Source organism: Heteronotia binoei, chromosome 10, assembly GCF_032191835.1.
Source record: "Heteronotia binoei isolate CCM8104 ecotype False Entrance Well chromosome 10, APGP_CSIRO_Hbin_v1, whole genome shotgun sequence".
NCBI classification, from domain to species: Eukaryota; Metazoa; Chordata; class Lepidosauria; order Squamata; family Gekkonidae; genus Heteronotia; species Heteronotia binoei.
The window spans coordinates 76943668-76959978 of NC_083232.1; the positions used below are offsets into that span (position 1 = coordinate 76943668).

At 42.7% G+C, this 16311-nt stretch overlaps 1 protein-coding gene across 1 annotated transcript in view; it reads right to left on the reverse strand.

Annotated features, from left to right (window-relative positions):
- Positions 1 to 11803: 11803 nt before the first annotated feature.
- The window catches only part of TRANK1 (tetratricopeptide repeat and ankyrin repeat containing 1), a 67977-nt gene continuing 63469 nt past the window's right edge, over positions 11804 to 16311 (reverse strand). The window contains 4 exon segments of the mRNA XM_060247604.1: positions 11804 to 12664; positions 14224 to 14256; positions 14259 to 14324; positions 14749 to 16311. Of these exon segments, the coding sequence (XP_060103587.1) occupies positions 12555 to 12664; positions 14224 to 14256; positions 14259 to 14324; positions 14749 to 16311 (1772 nt within the window). The 3' untranslated portion in view covers positions 11804 to 12554.

The following is a 16311-nucleotide window of genomic DNA, read 5'->3' on the forward strand; positions in this document are numbered from 1 at the left end:
AACCTCGAGGCTACATTCCCCTAGCCACTAGTGGGGGATGGGGGGGGGCGGGGTAGGGTTGCCAGATCCAGGTTGGAAAAGTTTAGGGATGGAGCCCAGGGCCCTCTGTAGGGTACAAAGTCATACAGTCTGCCTTCAAAAGCATCCAATTTCTCCAGAGGAACTTATCTCTGGAGATAAGCTTTAATTCTGGGGGATCCTAGAAGGCTGCAGCAGAAGGGAAACATAGAAAAGACACACAATGCAATGACCACAGATAGTTGGATAATGACACTACTCTCTCTAACCTATACCTCTTAAGACAGGGTTGCCGACTCCAGGTTAGGAAATTCCTTTAGATTTGGGGGTAAGGCCTAGGAATGGTGGGGCTTGGAGAAGAGAGGAGTATAATGCCATAGAGTCCACCCTCCAAAGCAGCCATTTCCTCTGGGGAAGTAATTTCTGTGGTCTGGAAATCAACTGTAATTCCAGAACATTTCTAGGCCTGACTCACAAAGTTGTTGTAAGGATAAAATTTATATTGCTCAGAGGGAGGAAGGATGGGATATGAAATGGAAGGCATGAGAGAAAATTATGGTCACACAGAGAGAACCTGCTATAATTCATGCTAACAGCTGCAATTTATTCTCTTATGATGCCTGGGTAGTGTGACCAGGGTCCCAGAAGGAACCTTTGTGTGGGGCTTTTGGCAATCTAGGATAAAAATAAGCTACGTAGTTAATCAATTAAAAGCCATCTACTTAGATTACTTTATGTTGTATCATCAAGGGGAAATAATGAAGAATGTTCTGAAAATTACAAACACCGTGTTTATAGAAAATTGTAACAGTCATTTTGAGGGTTTTTAAATTTGAAAATTAGTGCTGTGACAGGAGGACGATATGAAGGAACTGAAGAAAGTAAGTTTCTCAGAACAGACTTAGGAAAGCATTTCTAATCCCTCTCCGCTTATTAGGAAAGGGCCCACCAGGCCAAGAAGGAGGATTCGTCATTAGGCCTGGAGCCTCGGGACTCTGCTTTGCTACCATGGCAACCGATCTGCATCATCTTTAATACCCTGTGGATACTCTTTCTCAAGCCCTATTTTCAATGAAGAATTGAATCAAGATGACTCTGTTTATCCCTGGTCCAGTCTGTAAATACATTTTGTATTCAAAATGGGGAAAATAATAGAAGAGGATTCAAACAAAACATTCTTTGAAAAGAACTCCCCATATAAAAGCCTTTTTTAGATAAGTCGCTGCAGGATTCCACCCCCCCCCCCCTTAACTATATATAGTTTAGCTTGAAAAGAGTGAAGAAAAGGACTCCCTCAGCAGAGCTTTTAACATTTTGGCACTGGCTGGCTTGTTCAAACAGAACATTTCTTGCCATTAGAACTGGAAATTTGGAAGTTGGAAATCACACAGAGAAATTAGCCTGTTTGTTAACTACACAATTGCGACAGTAGCTCTATGGGAAGCCAGTCAAAGATCATGAAGCACTTCTCTCCCCACTGTTTTAGAAGTCTGAATTAACATTTGCATATACATATAACTGTATTACAACTATTTGTTTTCTCACTCCCTTCTCATATTCAAGACCAGTGAATTATGGAAAGAGATAGACCAGGTTTTAGAAAACTTAAGGGGGTGGGGAGGGGGAAAAAGCCTTTTGGAAAATAAAATAAATGGCAGAAATTTTCTTCTCAGCTAAACTGATTGAGAAATATAACCTAATCCTGTTGATGACAGGCCCTAATTTCCAAAAGCCATCTTTGCTAGTGAGTTATTTCCCCCTCTCATATAGGGTTGCCATCCTCCTAGTGGATCCTGGAGATCTTCTAGAATCACCACTGATCTCCAAATCACAGAAATTAGCTCCCCTGAAGGAAACAGCCAATTTGGAGAGTGGACAGTATGGTATGCCCTCCAGACATTTCCCACCTGAAGTTAGTTGCAACCCTAAGTATTCAATCACATCAGTGAGCACTATGTCTTTTCCCCATATTTCTCCTGTGATATGTTTGAGCTTTGAGCAAGATGGCTAAAGCAGAAGGTACGTCAAGAATTGAATGGGCCTCATCAGAGAGAGGGTTTACCAGACTACTGATGGTAAGAAGTCTCAGGCAGGGCAACAATGCTTTTCACAGTTGCACACCAAGAAAGAAGTAGCAAGTGGTGTTTATCCAGTATACACGTGAAACAGATGGAAGATTCCGCTGTCAGGCTTGTACTTTGTCACATGGTCACTTATCCAACCTTCAGGTGGGGTCTAAAGATCTCCTAGAATTGCAAGTTTTCTCCAGATGACAGAGATCAGTTCCCTCTGGAGAAAATGGCTGCTTTGGAAGGTAGATTCTGTGGCATTATACTATGCTATTGCACAGGGTCATTGTGACAATAAAATGGGAGGCAACTGTGTTTGCCACCATTGCCTCCGGGAAGGAAGGATAGGATAAAAATGGATAGGTCTGCCCACTTAAGTACAGCTTTTCTATTTTACATGACAAACTACACTTGGCCAACATGACCTCATCTGCACCTCAATGAAACAGGAGTCCCAGCTCCTATGCATTTTCTTCCTATTCTGGGAAATGTCCAAATGCTTCAGCTGAGAAGCATTTGAGAGCCATTTTGGTGTAGTGGTTAAGTGTGTGGACTCTTATCTGAGAGAACTAGGTTTGATTCCCCACTCCTCCATTTGCACCTGCTGGAATGGCCTTGGGTCAGCCATAGCTCTGGCAGAGGTTGTCCTTGAAAGGGCAGCTGTTGTGAGAGTCCTCTCAGCCCCACCCACCTCACAGGTTGTCTGTTGTGGGGGAGGAAGATAAAGGAGATTGTGAGCCACTCTGAGACTCAGAGTGGAGGATGGGATATAAATCCAGTATCATCTTCTTCACATGCTTTATCAATTGTTTAAGTCACTTACAATGTCCCCCTAAGCAGTTAGAATTTTCCTAAGTTCATTTAAAGGTGTGCCTCTTTTTAGGATGGCACTGGTAACATACCCAAGTGTGTAGCTTTTCTTATACAGTGCAGAACAACTGTGTTATACCTAGGCATGGTTACTGCATAATCCATACCATAGTATATAACCATGCATGTTCTATTTTATTTTTGGAATTTATAGCCTGCCCTACCCCATGCATGCAGGCTGAGGGGCAGCTCACATCATTTTATAATATAATAAAGCAATACTGCACATAACCATACAATAAAATGTTAATTCATACTAATTTAATTAAGTTTAAAATTAAATAACCAGTTTAAAATGTCAGATCACCGCACAACTGTTTGATTCATTTCAGTGCAAACTACACTCATGCCAGGGGTTTGGGGGGGGTGAGGAGGAACATTCTGATGGAATATGTCACTCCTGGCATCATGAAATAGATCGCTTCATGGAGAAATCGAAGAAGGGGAGGCCAATGTTATTTGACATCCACCACCTCAGCTGAATACCTGGAGGAACAGCTGCATTTTACAGGCCTCCAGAATTGCAATAGATCTTGTAAGGCCCTGATTCTGAAAATGCCCTGGTTGAGGCAAGGCGGGTGGTCTTTCAGGCAGGGGATTACTAAATGGCACTGGTTCAAAAAATGCATATGAGAGAGACAGTTCTGCAGGTATGCTGGTCCCTAGCCACATAGGGCCTTTAAGCTTATTACCATAACCTTTAACCTGACCGACTGACTGACTACTAAACTGACAACCAAGGCAATTGTCACAGCACTATATTTTTGCACTTGTTAGTTTCTTTGTGGCCTTACCATGGAATCCTAAGCAGAGTTACACTTTTCTGTTGGAGTAAAGGCAAAACAAATAAGCAAGACATGAAGTTGTTCTTGAGTAGTTCCTTAATGAGTCATTCATCTTGGTAAGGCAATAGGAGAATATCTTTTGTTTTCTATATAAACATGCTAAATTCTGTTGGGAAAGGTGAGTTTTAAACTCCACCCCTTACATCCTTTTTCAGCCAGACACAACTTTTAAGGGTTTTTCTGCATCAGTAAGACTTTGCTTAGAAAACTGCAGCACTTGGGGCTCTTCATAGAAATCAGACAATGGGAAGACAGAAAGTAGGACAAATATCCTGGAGGAAAGGGAAGACAATAATAGATGGATAAGGGAGGCAGTGCTTGGATGTTTCCCCCCTATTAGTTACTTTGTGAGTTAACATTTACAATGTAAAGTAAGATCTCCCACTTTTATCTGTATTGCGAACATGCCTATATAGTTATCATTTACAACTATTAGCTTCAAAAGTATCAACTAAAATAATGGGCCTCTTCTGTTTCAAATTAATTTAGATAATGTGACCCCATTTTGTGTAACAACAACCAAAAATGTAACAGATAAGACAGCAAGGCAGGCATGAGAGGTAAGCATCTTGTGGGAATATCTGTAAAAACAAGGAGGAATCCCATACTGACCCATAAGTCTTAAGGGGACCAAAGAAGTTGATAGGATTTATGAAGTCCACTGATTTTTCATATAGCTTCCTCTTGCTTCTCTACCAAGTCAATAGTGAAGATGGAAGTGATTCTGTCTTAGGACTGTCCTTCAGAGCAACAGTTCAACCGGTGGGACTCACTATCAAGCCCAAAGACCTTCAGATGGAGAGCAGACTGACTGGGATGAAGGAAGGACGTAGGCATGAGCATTAGTTTCCTCAAGACTTAAAAAAAATTCTCTCAGGAGTCTGATTGTCCATAACATGCAAGACTGGGTTGGGCAGAACTTCCAACAGCTGACACACATGTGACTCTCCCTATCTGGACTAGAGTTTGTCAGAAACTATCACACAAAGACTGTTTCAGTCACCAGTACCGAATAATGTAATTGAATGACTATACAAGACCATGATTACAATGCACACATAAGTGTCCGTGTTAAGTAGTGAGAGGGATTTTTACCATTTATCTGCTTCTAGTCACCTTTTGCAATATATGTTCTGCCACAGGTACCTGTAGGCAGTTGAAGCCAGTGGGTTTGAGAGCTGCATTAGACCTAGAGAGACCAAGTTCAAATCCCCATTCACCATGAAACTCAAGATGAGACTCAGCCATTTGCTCAACTAACCAATCTCACTACTTCACTTTGACCCAGAGAGAACTCCAGTTTTCTGGATTATACCTCTGAGGATGCCAGTCATAGTTCTGGCAAAATGTCAGGTCTCACAATGCCAAGACCACAGCCATACAGCCCAGAAAATCTACAACTAATGAATTATGGCTGTGAAAGCCTTCTACAACATATTATTACTACCTCACTAAGTTGATGTGGTTAAAATGGAAGAGGAGAGAACCAAGTACACCACCCACCGAGCTCAACTATAAATATTAAAGTTGATGATTACTGTATAAGAGATCAGAACTCACCCAGGTAGGAGCCAGTTTCTTAATAGTTTGTGCAGCAAAATGTAATCCTGGCATAGAGCATATGGTTTTCACAAGAGCATGACCCCTCAAGAAATAAGAAGCTAGTAATCCCTGAAATAACCAATGCATCACCAAGATTGGGTTTATTCTATGATTTTGTGGCAATGCAGAGAAATCTGGAATGGATTATAATGTACATTATTCTGCTTTTCTCTGCTTTTATTTAAAAAAATAATAGCTAACTTTCTAGCCTTTAAGGCTTCAAAAATGGCTGATAATATAGATGCTGCATGGGGAAATCACAGTATGGCTAAAAACCTATCGGCTGCATAGTTCCATGTTTTCCTCAGTGACCAGCAAAAGCAGAATGTTTCAAAACAACAAATGCCTTTTTTACTTGATTTGAATGAGACATACATCTTGTACATTTCAGCTTTTCGGTGGTACAGAATTAGTTTTTTTTTTAAGTTCAACAGATGCAGCTCTGTGTACATCAAGTATTTGTAAGGTTCTTGAGCCACAGAAATGGTTTTGATGGATTGCTATTATGTTATTTTTAGCAATGTTGTGGCTGCAATGCTATGTACACTTACTCAGAAGAAAGCCTCCTTGAACTAAACGCTGTACACTGCATCGGTCAGGCCACACCTGGAGTCCTGTGTGCAGTTCTGGAGGCCTCACTTCAAGAAGGATGTGGACAGAATGGAGAGGGTGCAGGGGAGAGTGATGATGATCAGGGGCCTGGAGACCAAGCCCTGTGGGGAAAGGCTGAGGGACTTGGTAATGTTCAGTCCGGAGAAGAAGAGGTTGAGGGGGGACATGATTGCTCTCCTGAAGTATTTATTTGGAGAGGATAGTACTTGCAATGAGGGATTTTAATTAAGGGCAGGAAAGTCCCAGCTGGATAGTAGGAAGAACTTTTTTTTACAGTAAGAGTTGTCCAACAGTGGCATCAGCTAGCTAGGGAGATGGTGAGCTCCCGCTCACTGGCAATCTCTAAGCAGCAGCTGGACAAACGCTTGTCAGGTATGCTTCAGGTCAGGGGTGGCCAAACTATGGCTTGGGAGCCACATGTGGCTTTTTCACATATACTGTATGGCTCCCTCACCACCCCATTGACCAGCAGATTGAAGAAAGCATTTAAAGTTGTTTTCTTTCTACCTCTCCTTCACTCCCCTATCCATTATTTGCCTGCCTTCCTCTCTTGAGGTTCTCAAACATCTGATGTTTATTCTATGTGGCTCTTATGTTAAGAAGCTTTGGCCACCCTTGCTCTAGACCAGGGGTAGCCAAACCTGCTTAATGTAAGAGCCACATGGAATAAATGTCAAGATGTTTGAGAGCTGCAATACATGAATGTCAGAGATTGGAGGGAGGGAGGAAAATAGATGGGGAGGGAGAGATGGAAAGAAAGCAATTTTAACTTTAAATGCATTCTCCAAGCCACTGGCTGGTTCGGCTTAGAGAAGTTTAAAGAGAAAAATACCTTCTCCAAGCTGGCCAATGGGGCAGAGGGGGCTTCAAGAGCCACACAATATGTGTGAAAGAGCCACAGTTTGGCCACCCCTGCTCTAGACTGATCCTGCATTATGCAGGGAGCTGGACTAGATGGCCTGTATGGCCCCTTCCAATTCTGTGATTCTAGGATTCTATGATTCTAAATGGGTCTTACTTCTGAGGAATGCGTAGGCTGGAGAAGCAGGGTCTCTATTTAATGTAATACAAAAGCGGCTCTCTTTGAGCTCTTGGGCAGACAACTTGCTCATTAAGCTTCCAAGCAGGGATTCTTGTCTTCTTTGTTCAGTTAAACTTTAATTCATCCTTTTGTTTCACTAATATGTCATAAGCACACAACCCCCTTGAAAGAGAAGCAACAAAAGATCAGATGTTTTGACTTAAGAAGTTCCAAACTCTCTCCCCCATCTGCAGCAGAGAGAGAGATTTTTATTCCTGGAGAATATGCTGGCTAGTTAAAAAATGAGAGACAGTTCTTTACAAGATGATCTTGTCCCCTCCTCCACATGCACACCCACTTGCAAAGTGCCTCATCCTGATCACAACAGAGTGCATTTGCTTGCAGTGCTCTGTGTGTGGGTAGCTCATCTTAAACAGTGCAGTTAAAATATGTATTTTTGAACATTCAATAGAACATGATGCATTTGTCACACACTTGCCTCCTCGTCCGGCAGTTTTCAAGCTGCTTTCTGGGAAACCCTGTGGTTCCTCAGCTTAGCAGGAGAGCTCAAAAAAACCTATAAGAGCAGAAGGACTTCCCAGCAATAAAACAATTGCTATAGATCTTCCCTTGGAATGTGACAGCCAGGGTAAGAACACAAGAGAATGTGAGAACATAACAGAAGCCACGTTGGATTAGGCCAATGGCCCATCCAGGCCAATGCTCTGTGTCACACGGTGGCCAAAAAACCAGGTGCCATCAGGTGGTCCATCTGTGGAACCAGGACACTAGAATCCCTCCCACTGTTCCCCCCACCAAGAACCAAGAGAAGACAGAGCATCACTGCCCTAAGGGTAGTCATTTTAATTCCAGGGTATGTCATCTTCAACCCCTGAATCACAAAACTCAGCAGAGTTGAATAAAGCTACTAAGGCTGAGCATGGACCAGTCCATGGATTTATTCATCACAAACCAGGGGGCCAGTTCATGGTCTGTTTTACCTGTCTGTGCATTCATGATTTAGATGGACTGCCTGTGGACCACGATTTTTTTTAGGCAGTCCATTTGGTCCATGGGAGCAGTTCGTGGTCCCACCGCTGCAGCGTGCCACAAGTGAGTTCAGGAGGCATTTAAATTAATTCTGAGTCCACTGCTAGGTCGCACTGCACCACGGACCTCACAAACCAGGGAAGTCTGTGGAAGTTTGTGGTTCATGAAAGTCGTGAACCTTCATTTTTCCAGTCCATGTCCATCCCTAAAAACTACCATTATGGTCAGATGAAGATATGCAGAAGCATTAAACCAATGTCTAAGAGGCCCTATATCAGTATCAAAAATAGTGATTCAAAAAGTTGTAGGTTGGGGGGGGGGGGGTTATTTAAAAGCCTTACATAGTATGAGGTCCCTGAACTGCAGCTTGCTTAGCATGTGCATAAATCCAGCTCTGACTGCCATGTTGTTTTCCTGCTTTTTGGAGAGATCTGCTGCTAGTGCACATGCACAAAGAGCAAGAGTGCCAAATCAGCTGCTTCTCTTTGCATGCACAATGCAAGGTGGGATAGCAAGGTGAAGTCATTCAGTGATGAGTCCTGAATGGCTCTAACCCTTGGCTTCTTTTCCACATTAGGACAATGTGGAAAAGAAGCCAAGGAAAGGAAGCTTAATTTATGTTTCCTGTTCCCAGGTCTCTCACCCTGTTGCGCATAGCCTTGATACTGAAGAGGTCTCAACTTTAGCTCCTCCTCTTCCTGTTAAGTGGCTGATGACACCTTTACAGTTAAGTACACGCTGCCTGGGGTTCAGAGTCTGGAAAGGTTGAAAATCACTATTGTAGGACACACTCTCAAATCACATAGGCCTATACTGATGCCTCAAGTCCCCAAACCAAGAGAAAACATTCTACAACTTTCCTCAGGATCCTCTAGGTCATGTAGTTGTTAAGTGGCAGATTAAAGTCTGTAGGGGTTCTCTGACTGACCATTTTGAAAGGCCAGCAACAACAACTACTACTACTACTATTATTATTCGATTTGCTTAATCACCTCATCCCAGTCTAAGACAGGCTCTGGGTGATGTACATCAAACAAAAGCAATACATGGATTAAAAACAACACAACACTACAAAGATGAAACCAGAGCCCCAATCAGTATCTCATTTCAAGCTCTGTTTTGGATGGATACCTGAGACTACGTCCTGGGGAAAAGAGACCAGGGAAAGATCACCCTTGTTCCTTGCTTATGAGAATCCAGAAGATGGCTGACACAGCAACAGAATGCTGCATTGGGCACATCTCAGTTACAACTGTTAGGTCAAAGGGCAAGTCAAAAGAGATAACCAATTTCTGTCTCCCCCGCACCCCCTCCAGACTACCTGCAGCAAAGCAGGGAAAAGATTTTCATTGAAGTCTTGCCCGTAGAACACAGAATGATCTTCCCAAGCAAGAAAAACTGAGCTCTAAAAAGTTGCATTAGGCCATGTTCATCCAATACATTTTACCTTCTCCCTCCCCTCCCCCCTTTCATTGTCTCCATCAAGGACAGCAATTTAAATTCCTACATACTTTACAGGTGCTTCTGCCCCTTTTCTTGACAAGATTTCACTTGCAGGAACTGGGCTTTTACAAACCCTTCCAAGGTTGCGCTGAAAAAGAAAACTACAGAAATTTTCTAATAAATGGAATAGACAACCAGAACCAAACTATAATATTCAACATCAAAGGACCAACACAGTAAGAAAATAATGTTTTCTTACAGAAGCCTTGTGGCTTTATCCAGAAGACTCATAATGCCAGCACACAAACGCTGGGCAGCTGAGGTCCAGAAATCCATAAGCACAACCACAATCCAAGGATTCTGCATTACCTTGTAGCCATGCAAGTTTTGCCAAGGCTGCAACCAGGACACCGCAAGCATGCTTCTGCCTGGGAGCTGTTGCATGTGTCTCCATCAGTTACAGAACATCTGGCAAAGGTATGGTCATCATTTAGCATCCAAGACATCAGCTGTGATTAGCACCATTTTGGTTCCCCTGTGCCTCTGGTAATCAATGCAGATGGATTTATGGGTGGCTCCCACTCACCTTTACCAATGTTACAGTGTGGGGTAGTGGTTAAGACCACCGGGCTCTAATCTGGAGAACTGGGTTTGATTTCCCACTCCTCAACATGAAGTCAGCTGGGTGACCTTGGGCCAGTCACAATTCTCAGAATTCTCTCAGCCCCACTTGCCTCACAAGATGTCTGTTGTGGGGAAAAGAAGGCAATAGTAAGCCACTTTGAGACTCCATAGGGCAGACAAAGTGGGTTATAAAAACAACACTTCTACAGCTGGTATCTGTGCAGGAACGTCTTAGGAATAGACTAAAAATCCACCAGCACTCCAACATCAAAAGGGAACTCTAAAGATGATGAAACACAAAAACTCAATTTCTTTTAATTAGATCTAAACCCATTCCTAACTTGTTCCTACTTTCCTTGCGCTGCCTGATTTTCACACATTCCAGCACAGTAGCATGACAAAATAAAACCAGGTGTAGATATAAGCAATCTTCATTCTTAGTGGCTGCCACTGAACATGCCAGTTGATGGGTGGGGATGGGATTCCTCCCCCCCGGCAAGCCTCATTGGTCCCCCATTTGTTACACCTAATAGGGATGGGCAGCTGCCATAAAAACCAAAAAGTCCTCAAGGGATGCCAACCGAGGCTATCTTTCGGCAAATCTGAAGAAAATTCCAAACAGCAATGTCTGTGCATAACCCTCTCATGGATAAAGTAAACAAGAAAGCATAAATTGCTCAATGTTAACTTCTTAAGTTCTGCATCAAGGAAGGAGAAAGTAGCATGACATTACACTGCAAGGTACAACCCCCAAAGCAGAAGCAATGTGGATCCCCCCTTTAGAAGTTTGAGCAAACTGTGTTGCATTTACCTGTAACTGTGGTTCATCAAGGTGTCTTCTGGGCGGGCAGGTACACAGGGGGACAGCACTAGCACAGGCCAGCCACCAGAGGCTCTTACAGCTATTCTGGTATTTTCTAAATACTGCAAGGTTAGCCCCTCCCCTGCAGGGCCCGTTAGAGGCCTTCATCCCACCTAATGGTCACATGGTCTGCAGGGAGGAGCTCCCCTTTCCCTCAGTCCTCCTGAGCCACCGCAAGTGTCAAGAATGTGCCTCTATCCTATGAAATCTCAGCAGGGTAGGAGACAGCTGTTTTCACAAGTTGGTTGGTTCTAACTAGTGATTTGAAAGGCAGGGATAGGCTCTGCCCCACCAGGGCAGATGCTTTCGCTGCTGGGCTATTAAACCAAGAGAGCACTTTCTCCCATAAAAGGCAGACAACGTATTAATCAAAATGGGCCATTTTTGTACCGTTTTTTAAATAAAGCCTGTGATATCTCCTGAAAGGTCAGGGAGAGAGCCCAGGGACAAGAAAACCTTGAGGAAGAACCTCATGATACCAAAGATGAAGAGAACATGTCCTCACAACACAGCAGCAAACAAAGGACTGAGGGAAGGACTGCAGAACATGTGACTTTTAGGCGGGAAAGCCTCGGATCAGCTCTGTGGGGAAGGAGTTCCCCTTGGAGTGTTGAGAAAATACCAGAATAGCTGTAGGAGTTTCCAGCAAGCGCAGCCCGAATGTGGAACTGTACAGTAGACTGGAGATGAACTACAGTACTGCTGTAGAGGAGTATCAATATTATGCAGGTCACCAATTCCCTCAATTTTACTTCTCCATTGAAAGATCAAGAAGACAGGTTACAACTGCAGCAATGTTCCTCCTTTATTTTTTTTTAAAAATGTAATGCAATTTTTAATTTTTTTGGCATTTAAAATGTACAAAGTCTTTCAAATTTAAAATGAATATAAACCACAACTCCCTGAAAAAGACACACCATATTTTTTTTTTACACCTTGTAAAGAACAGCTTATATGTATTAAAAAAGGCAGTGTGGGGGACAAACAAGTCTGTTGTCACTTTCTAGTTTTGCAAGGCTCTGGAAAAAGCAAACACTTACAGGGGGCTTTTTTTTTTTTGGCTTAAGCTGTTTTCTGAAATTCCTGAAAATGTAACCTTCAATGAAACTTGAAGAATTCTTAGGGTAGCTGTCAGGTAAATAATGGAACTAAACGGTGGAAAATAGAAAGTAGAAAAGGAGGGAATGGTCTTTTCTCCTCTCTGGTTTTGGCTTCTAACGACAGAATTACTTCAAACAACATCTTCTTCCCAACTGCTTTAGCTGTCCAGCTGAGACTTGAGTCTCTGGCGAACGTGTGATTCCAGATACTGTCTTCCTGTGGATCTGACTGCATCTGCAATTCAGCTTCTCTGAGTACACTTAAAAATCTGGCCATGATCACTATTGAACTGGTTGTTATCCCAATTACAAAGGGAAAAAAGGGGGGGAGTCTTGGTGGGCACATTTAACTTTAGTTTATACATTTCAATGCTCATTTTTCAAATGTAAATAAAAGAGAGCCCAAATCAGGGCAGAAAGACGTCAGCGTTTTAAAAATTATTTTCTGTGCCTTCTGTTTTTTCGTGAGGGCTTCTTGCGGTGCAGTTCTTCAAAGTTGATCTCCTCATCTTTCACTTCATTGTCCAAGTCTTTGTCATGGTCAAACTCTAAGACAAAAGAGGAAGGCGCTGTTCAGTGTGGAAAGGAACTGACACATACATTTGCCAAGCATATAGCAAAGCTTGTTGGGGGTTTTTCAATCAAGGTCCCCAACCCTGAACAAATAGCACTGGGGATGTTCTTCAGACAGTAATCACAATTATGACAGAATGGTTCTATCATGTCATTCATCTTTTCAACCAATCCAAGCAGTAAGCTCTTGACAGGGAGAATAACTTCCACCCAAATGAATTCGGAATGAGCCATTTGAAAACTTCTTTGCAAGCTTAAGCTTGTGAAGGATGCTGATAGGTCTTTACCTCAAATAGAGGCGTGCATTTTAAGTCCTCATAGCAACTGGAAGTATTCAGTTTTGCTGGACTTTCCACCTCACTGCTTCTCTGATGCCCTGGGCCTACCTTTTCCCCTTATCCAAGGGAAAGCAAGTGCCAATATACCTGATGCAATCTTTTCAACAGCTGTCCTTATCCTGCTGCAGAAGGACACAGCAATTCCATGTCAGTCTGCCATGCGTTAAACGTTACAGAACCAACTGCAGGACCAAATGCTAAGATAATGTTTATCTCCTTCCTTAGCAGATATATCCTGACCCCGAGTGACTATAAAACATTCTGAGGGCAAGAACAGCCTCACAGCAAGGTACAGACATTGCTTTGGACACAAAACTGATGCCTATACCAGGACTGAGTTTGTCCAAAGAAGAGATGCAAAAAGAAAGTTCCTATACCTTTAATAACAGCACAGAAAAGAAATTTTTGAATGGTGCAACTTGCTAAAATATCATTTATTTTCATGTGTTCTACTGATCCCATCCTGCCTCCAAGGACCTCAGGGAGGCTCATACCCAGAGTGGGGCTTTCTTCACATTGTTTCTTGCTATTTTATTTTGTGAGCTGCCCTGAGCCTGCCTTGGCGGGGAGGGCGGAGTATAAATCCAATAAACCATAAACCATTATATCCTCACCATAATGCTATGAGGTACGGCTGGGAGACTGTGAATGACCCAAGGGGAGCTACATGGCAGAGCTGCTACTTGAATCTCTATCTTCTTGGTTTAGCCCAGCTCTTTATTCACAACACCACACTGGCTCTCACAGAGAGATACTCGAGGCTGTCCTCTTTCCAGTCTGGCCTTCAGGGAACGCTGCTCAAACCGTTTGTGCACTTGATGCAAAACAAGTCAGTACTTTAGTACATAGCACTAAAGATTTCTTTCTTTTTGTGAAGGAGGCTCTTGCTGTCACTGCTTTCCATTCTTAGGTCTATGAATAGGACTGATGCGTGAAGGGACTCCAGGAACAGGAAGAATATCAATAAGGAAAGCTTCTCCTGTAACGGTGCTGAGACTTCATTATGGCATTCAACAGGGAGACCAACATCTCCAATTATATGTTCCATGGTTGGTTATATAGCGGGCCTCCTCTGCAGAATGCAATATTCCTAACAAGCTGCAGGGACAGTCTTCCTTCTAAGCAGACTTTTTTTAGTACATAAAAATTACATGGCAAACTGCTTTATTTGGATCTTTGTAGAACAGGCCACATACCTTCCTCCTGTAGTAGGCTGGACTCTGTTTTCTCAGCCATTCGCGTGCATCGTCTAGGTTAGTACACAAATTCCTAGCCAACTTGGACATCGTTTCTTCAGCTAGGACAGAACAGCAATCAATGCCACAAGTTAGAACCATAGTTGGAACAAGAACAATCAAGTGTGATCCAGCATATTTTGAACATACAGGGATAGATTAAACTGCAAATCACACAGTGGATATTCATAGCGGGAAAGGGAGGGAAACTGAACTAGTTTGGGAGAGAAAATCCTATGCATGTATGTGATGGTCTCATTTAAGAGATTGTTTGAAGTGAGTATAATACTTGATTCAAAGAAGTAACCTATTGTTATCATAGGATCCTGTTAAAAATAAAACATATCTACATGACAAGGACTCTGGAAAGGTGCTTCTTGATATGGTTTTGAGGGACTTTTGTTTCAGCCCCAGTATTTCTTATTTGTGAATGACCTTCTTGACTGCCAAGGTGGGACCTATATGAAAACAGTCAAAATGGCTTACCATCCGACCATGCTTTTCTCTTGTAGATGTCTTCCACTGTATCAGAAATCTTCTTGATAGCTTCTTGGATTTTTCTTCGCTCTACTTTAAAACGTTCTTTAGATGCAAAATGACTTCTGATGCATGTATTTTCTCCAATGCTTTCCACTACAGCTCTTCCATCACGTATTACTGGATCCACCTCCTTTTTGAAAAAATCTAAGTATCTTTGATAAGAAGTGTATTTATTTTTATGCTCATCTAGGATTATATGGCTCTCAAAAGTTTCACCAGCAATAATGCCTTCGTTTCTTTCCACATTCTCTTCCCAGTCACCCTCTACTGGCTTTGTCACTTCGGCAGGTTCTTTCTCAGAGTCTTCTTTCTGAGCAATTAAGTTGTCAGGACTTTGGAGGAACTTCACTCCACACAGATCGCACTGCGTTCGATCAATATCTGCTTTTTTAAAGACACCCGATGCCATTTCCAAGGATTCCGGTTTTGACCTGGAAACCCTTTTCCATCGAACACAACAGCGAACAAACAAGAAGAGGCACCGCAACTTCCGCTTGGCTGAGGCTTTCTGCTGTTGCTTCTGCTGCCTTAAGGAGGCAATGTTAGCCAGCGGGTCCATTCTCTCTTCAACATAGACATCCTTTTCAAAGTCCATTTCCGGCTCTTCAAAATCATCTGCCTGGCTGAGATATGTGAATCTGCCCAAGTCTGCAACCTCATAATAGATGCCTCTCAACAGTTTGTTATCCTCATGCCAGGTTCCCCTTGCTCCTTTAGGATCCCACCTCCAATGACAGTCAGCTAAAAATTCCTCGTCTCGGCAATACAAGAGCTCTTTTAGGCCTTCTACTACTTCTTTAACCTCTGTCGCTTCACTCATCAGGCCCACAATCTTAAGTAATCTTTCAGGCACTCTGGAAGGGCAGTCCTTTTTCAGTTCCAGAAGACCTTCCTTGATGGTGGGAAAGTGTTTCACTAACATCATTTTGCATTTCCAGCTGAGCACCTGGTCTGCATTTATCAACATCACTAAGCAAAGCACCACAGTACGCTCAGCTTCTCCTGATGTGATATAATCAAGATCACCAAAAGCATCCACAAGTACACTGAAGTTTTCATAGCCACACAGAACATCAGCTAAATACATCAGGTGCTTTTTAAAATCTCTGATGGCTTTCTTTGTGTCTTCTGGCTTGTAGTCTTGTATAACTGAATACGTGAAGTCTTTGTAATGATCTCCTCTTCTGAATAAAAAATCCCAGTAGTGGAAGAGAGAAATGTAACTCTTGGGAAGGCAAAGAGTCATGTTTTTGCAAAGACGCATCAGGACAGCACAACCTAAGACAAACTGAAATTCTAGTAAAGCCACTGTGTTTCTTATGCTTGGAATCAAAGGATCGATGCATTTCACAACCAGGACGTTCATGAAGCGGTAGAACAGCCATTTGCATTCCTCAACGTTTCTGTGACTGTACAGCTGGTCCATGGAATTCTGCAAGAGTCGGATGAAACACAAGTAGGTGCTTTCCGCATTTTCTGCATATTTGTCAAGCATCAGCATGCCATACT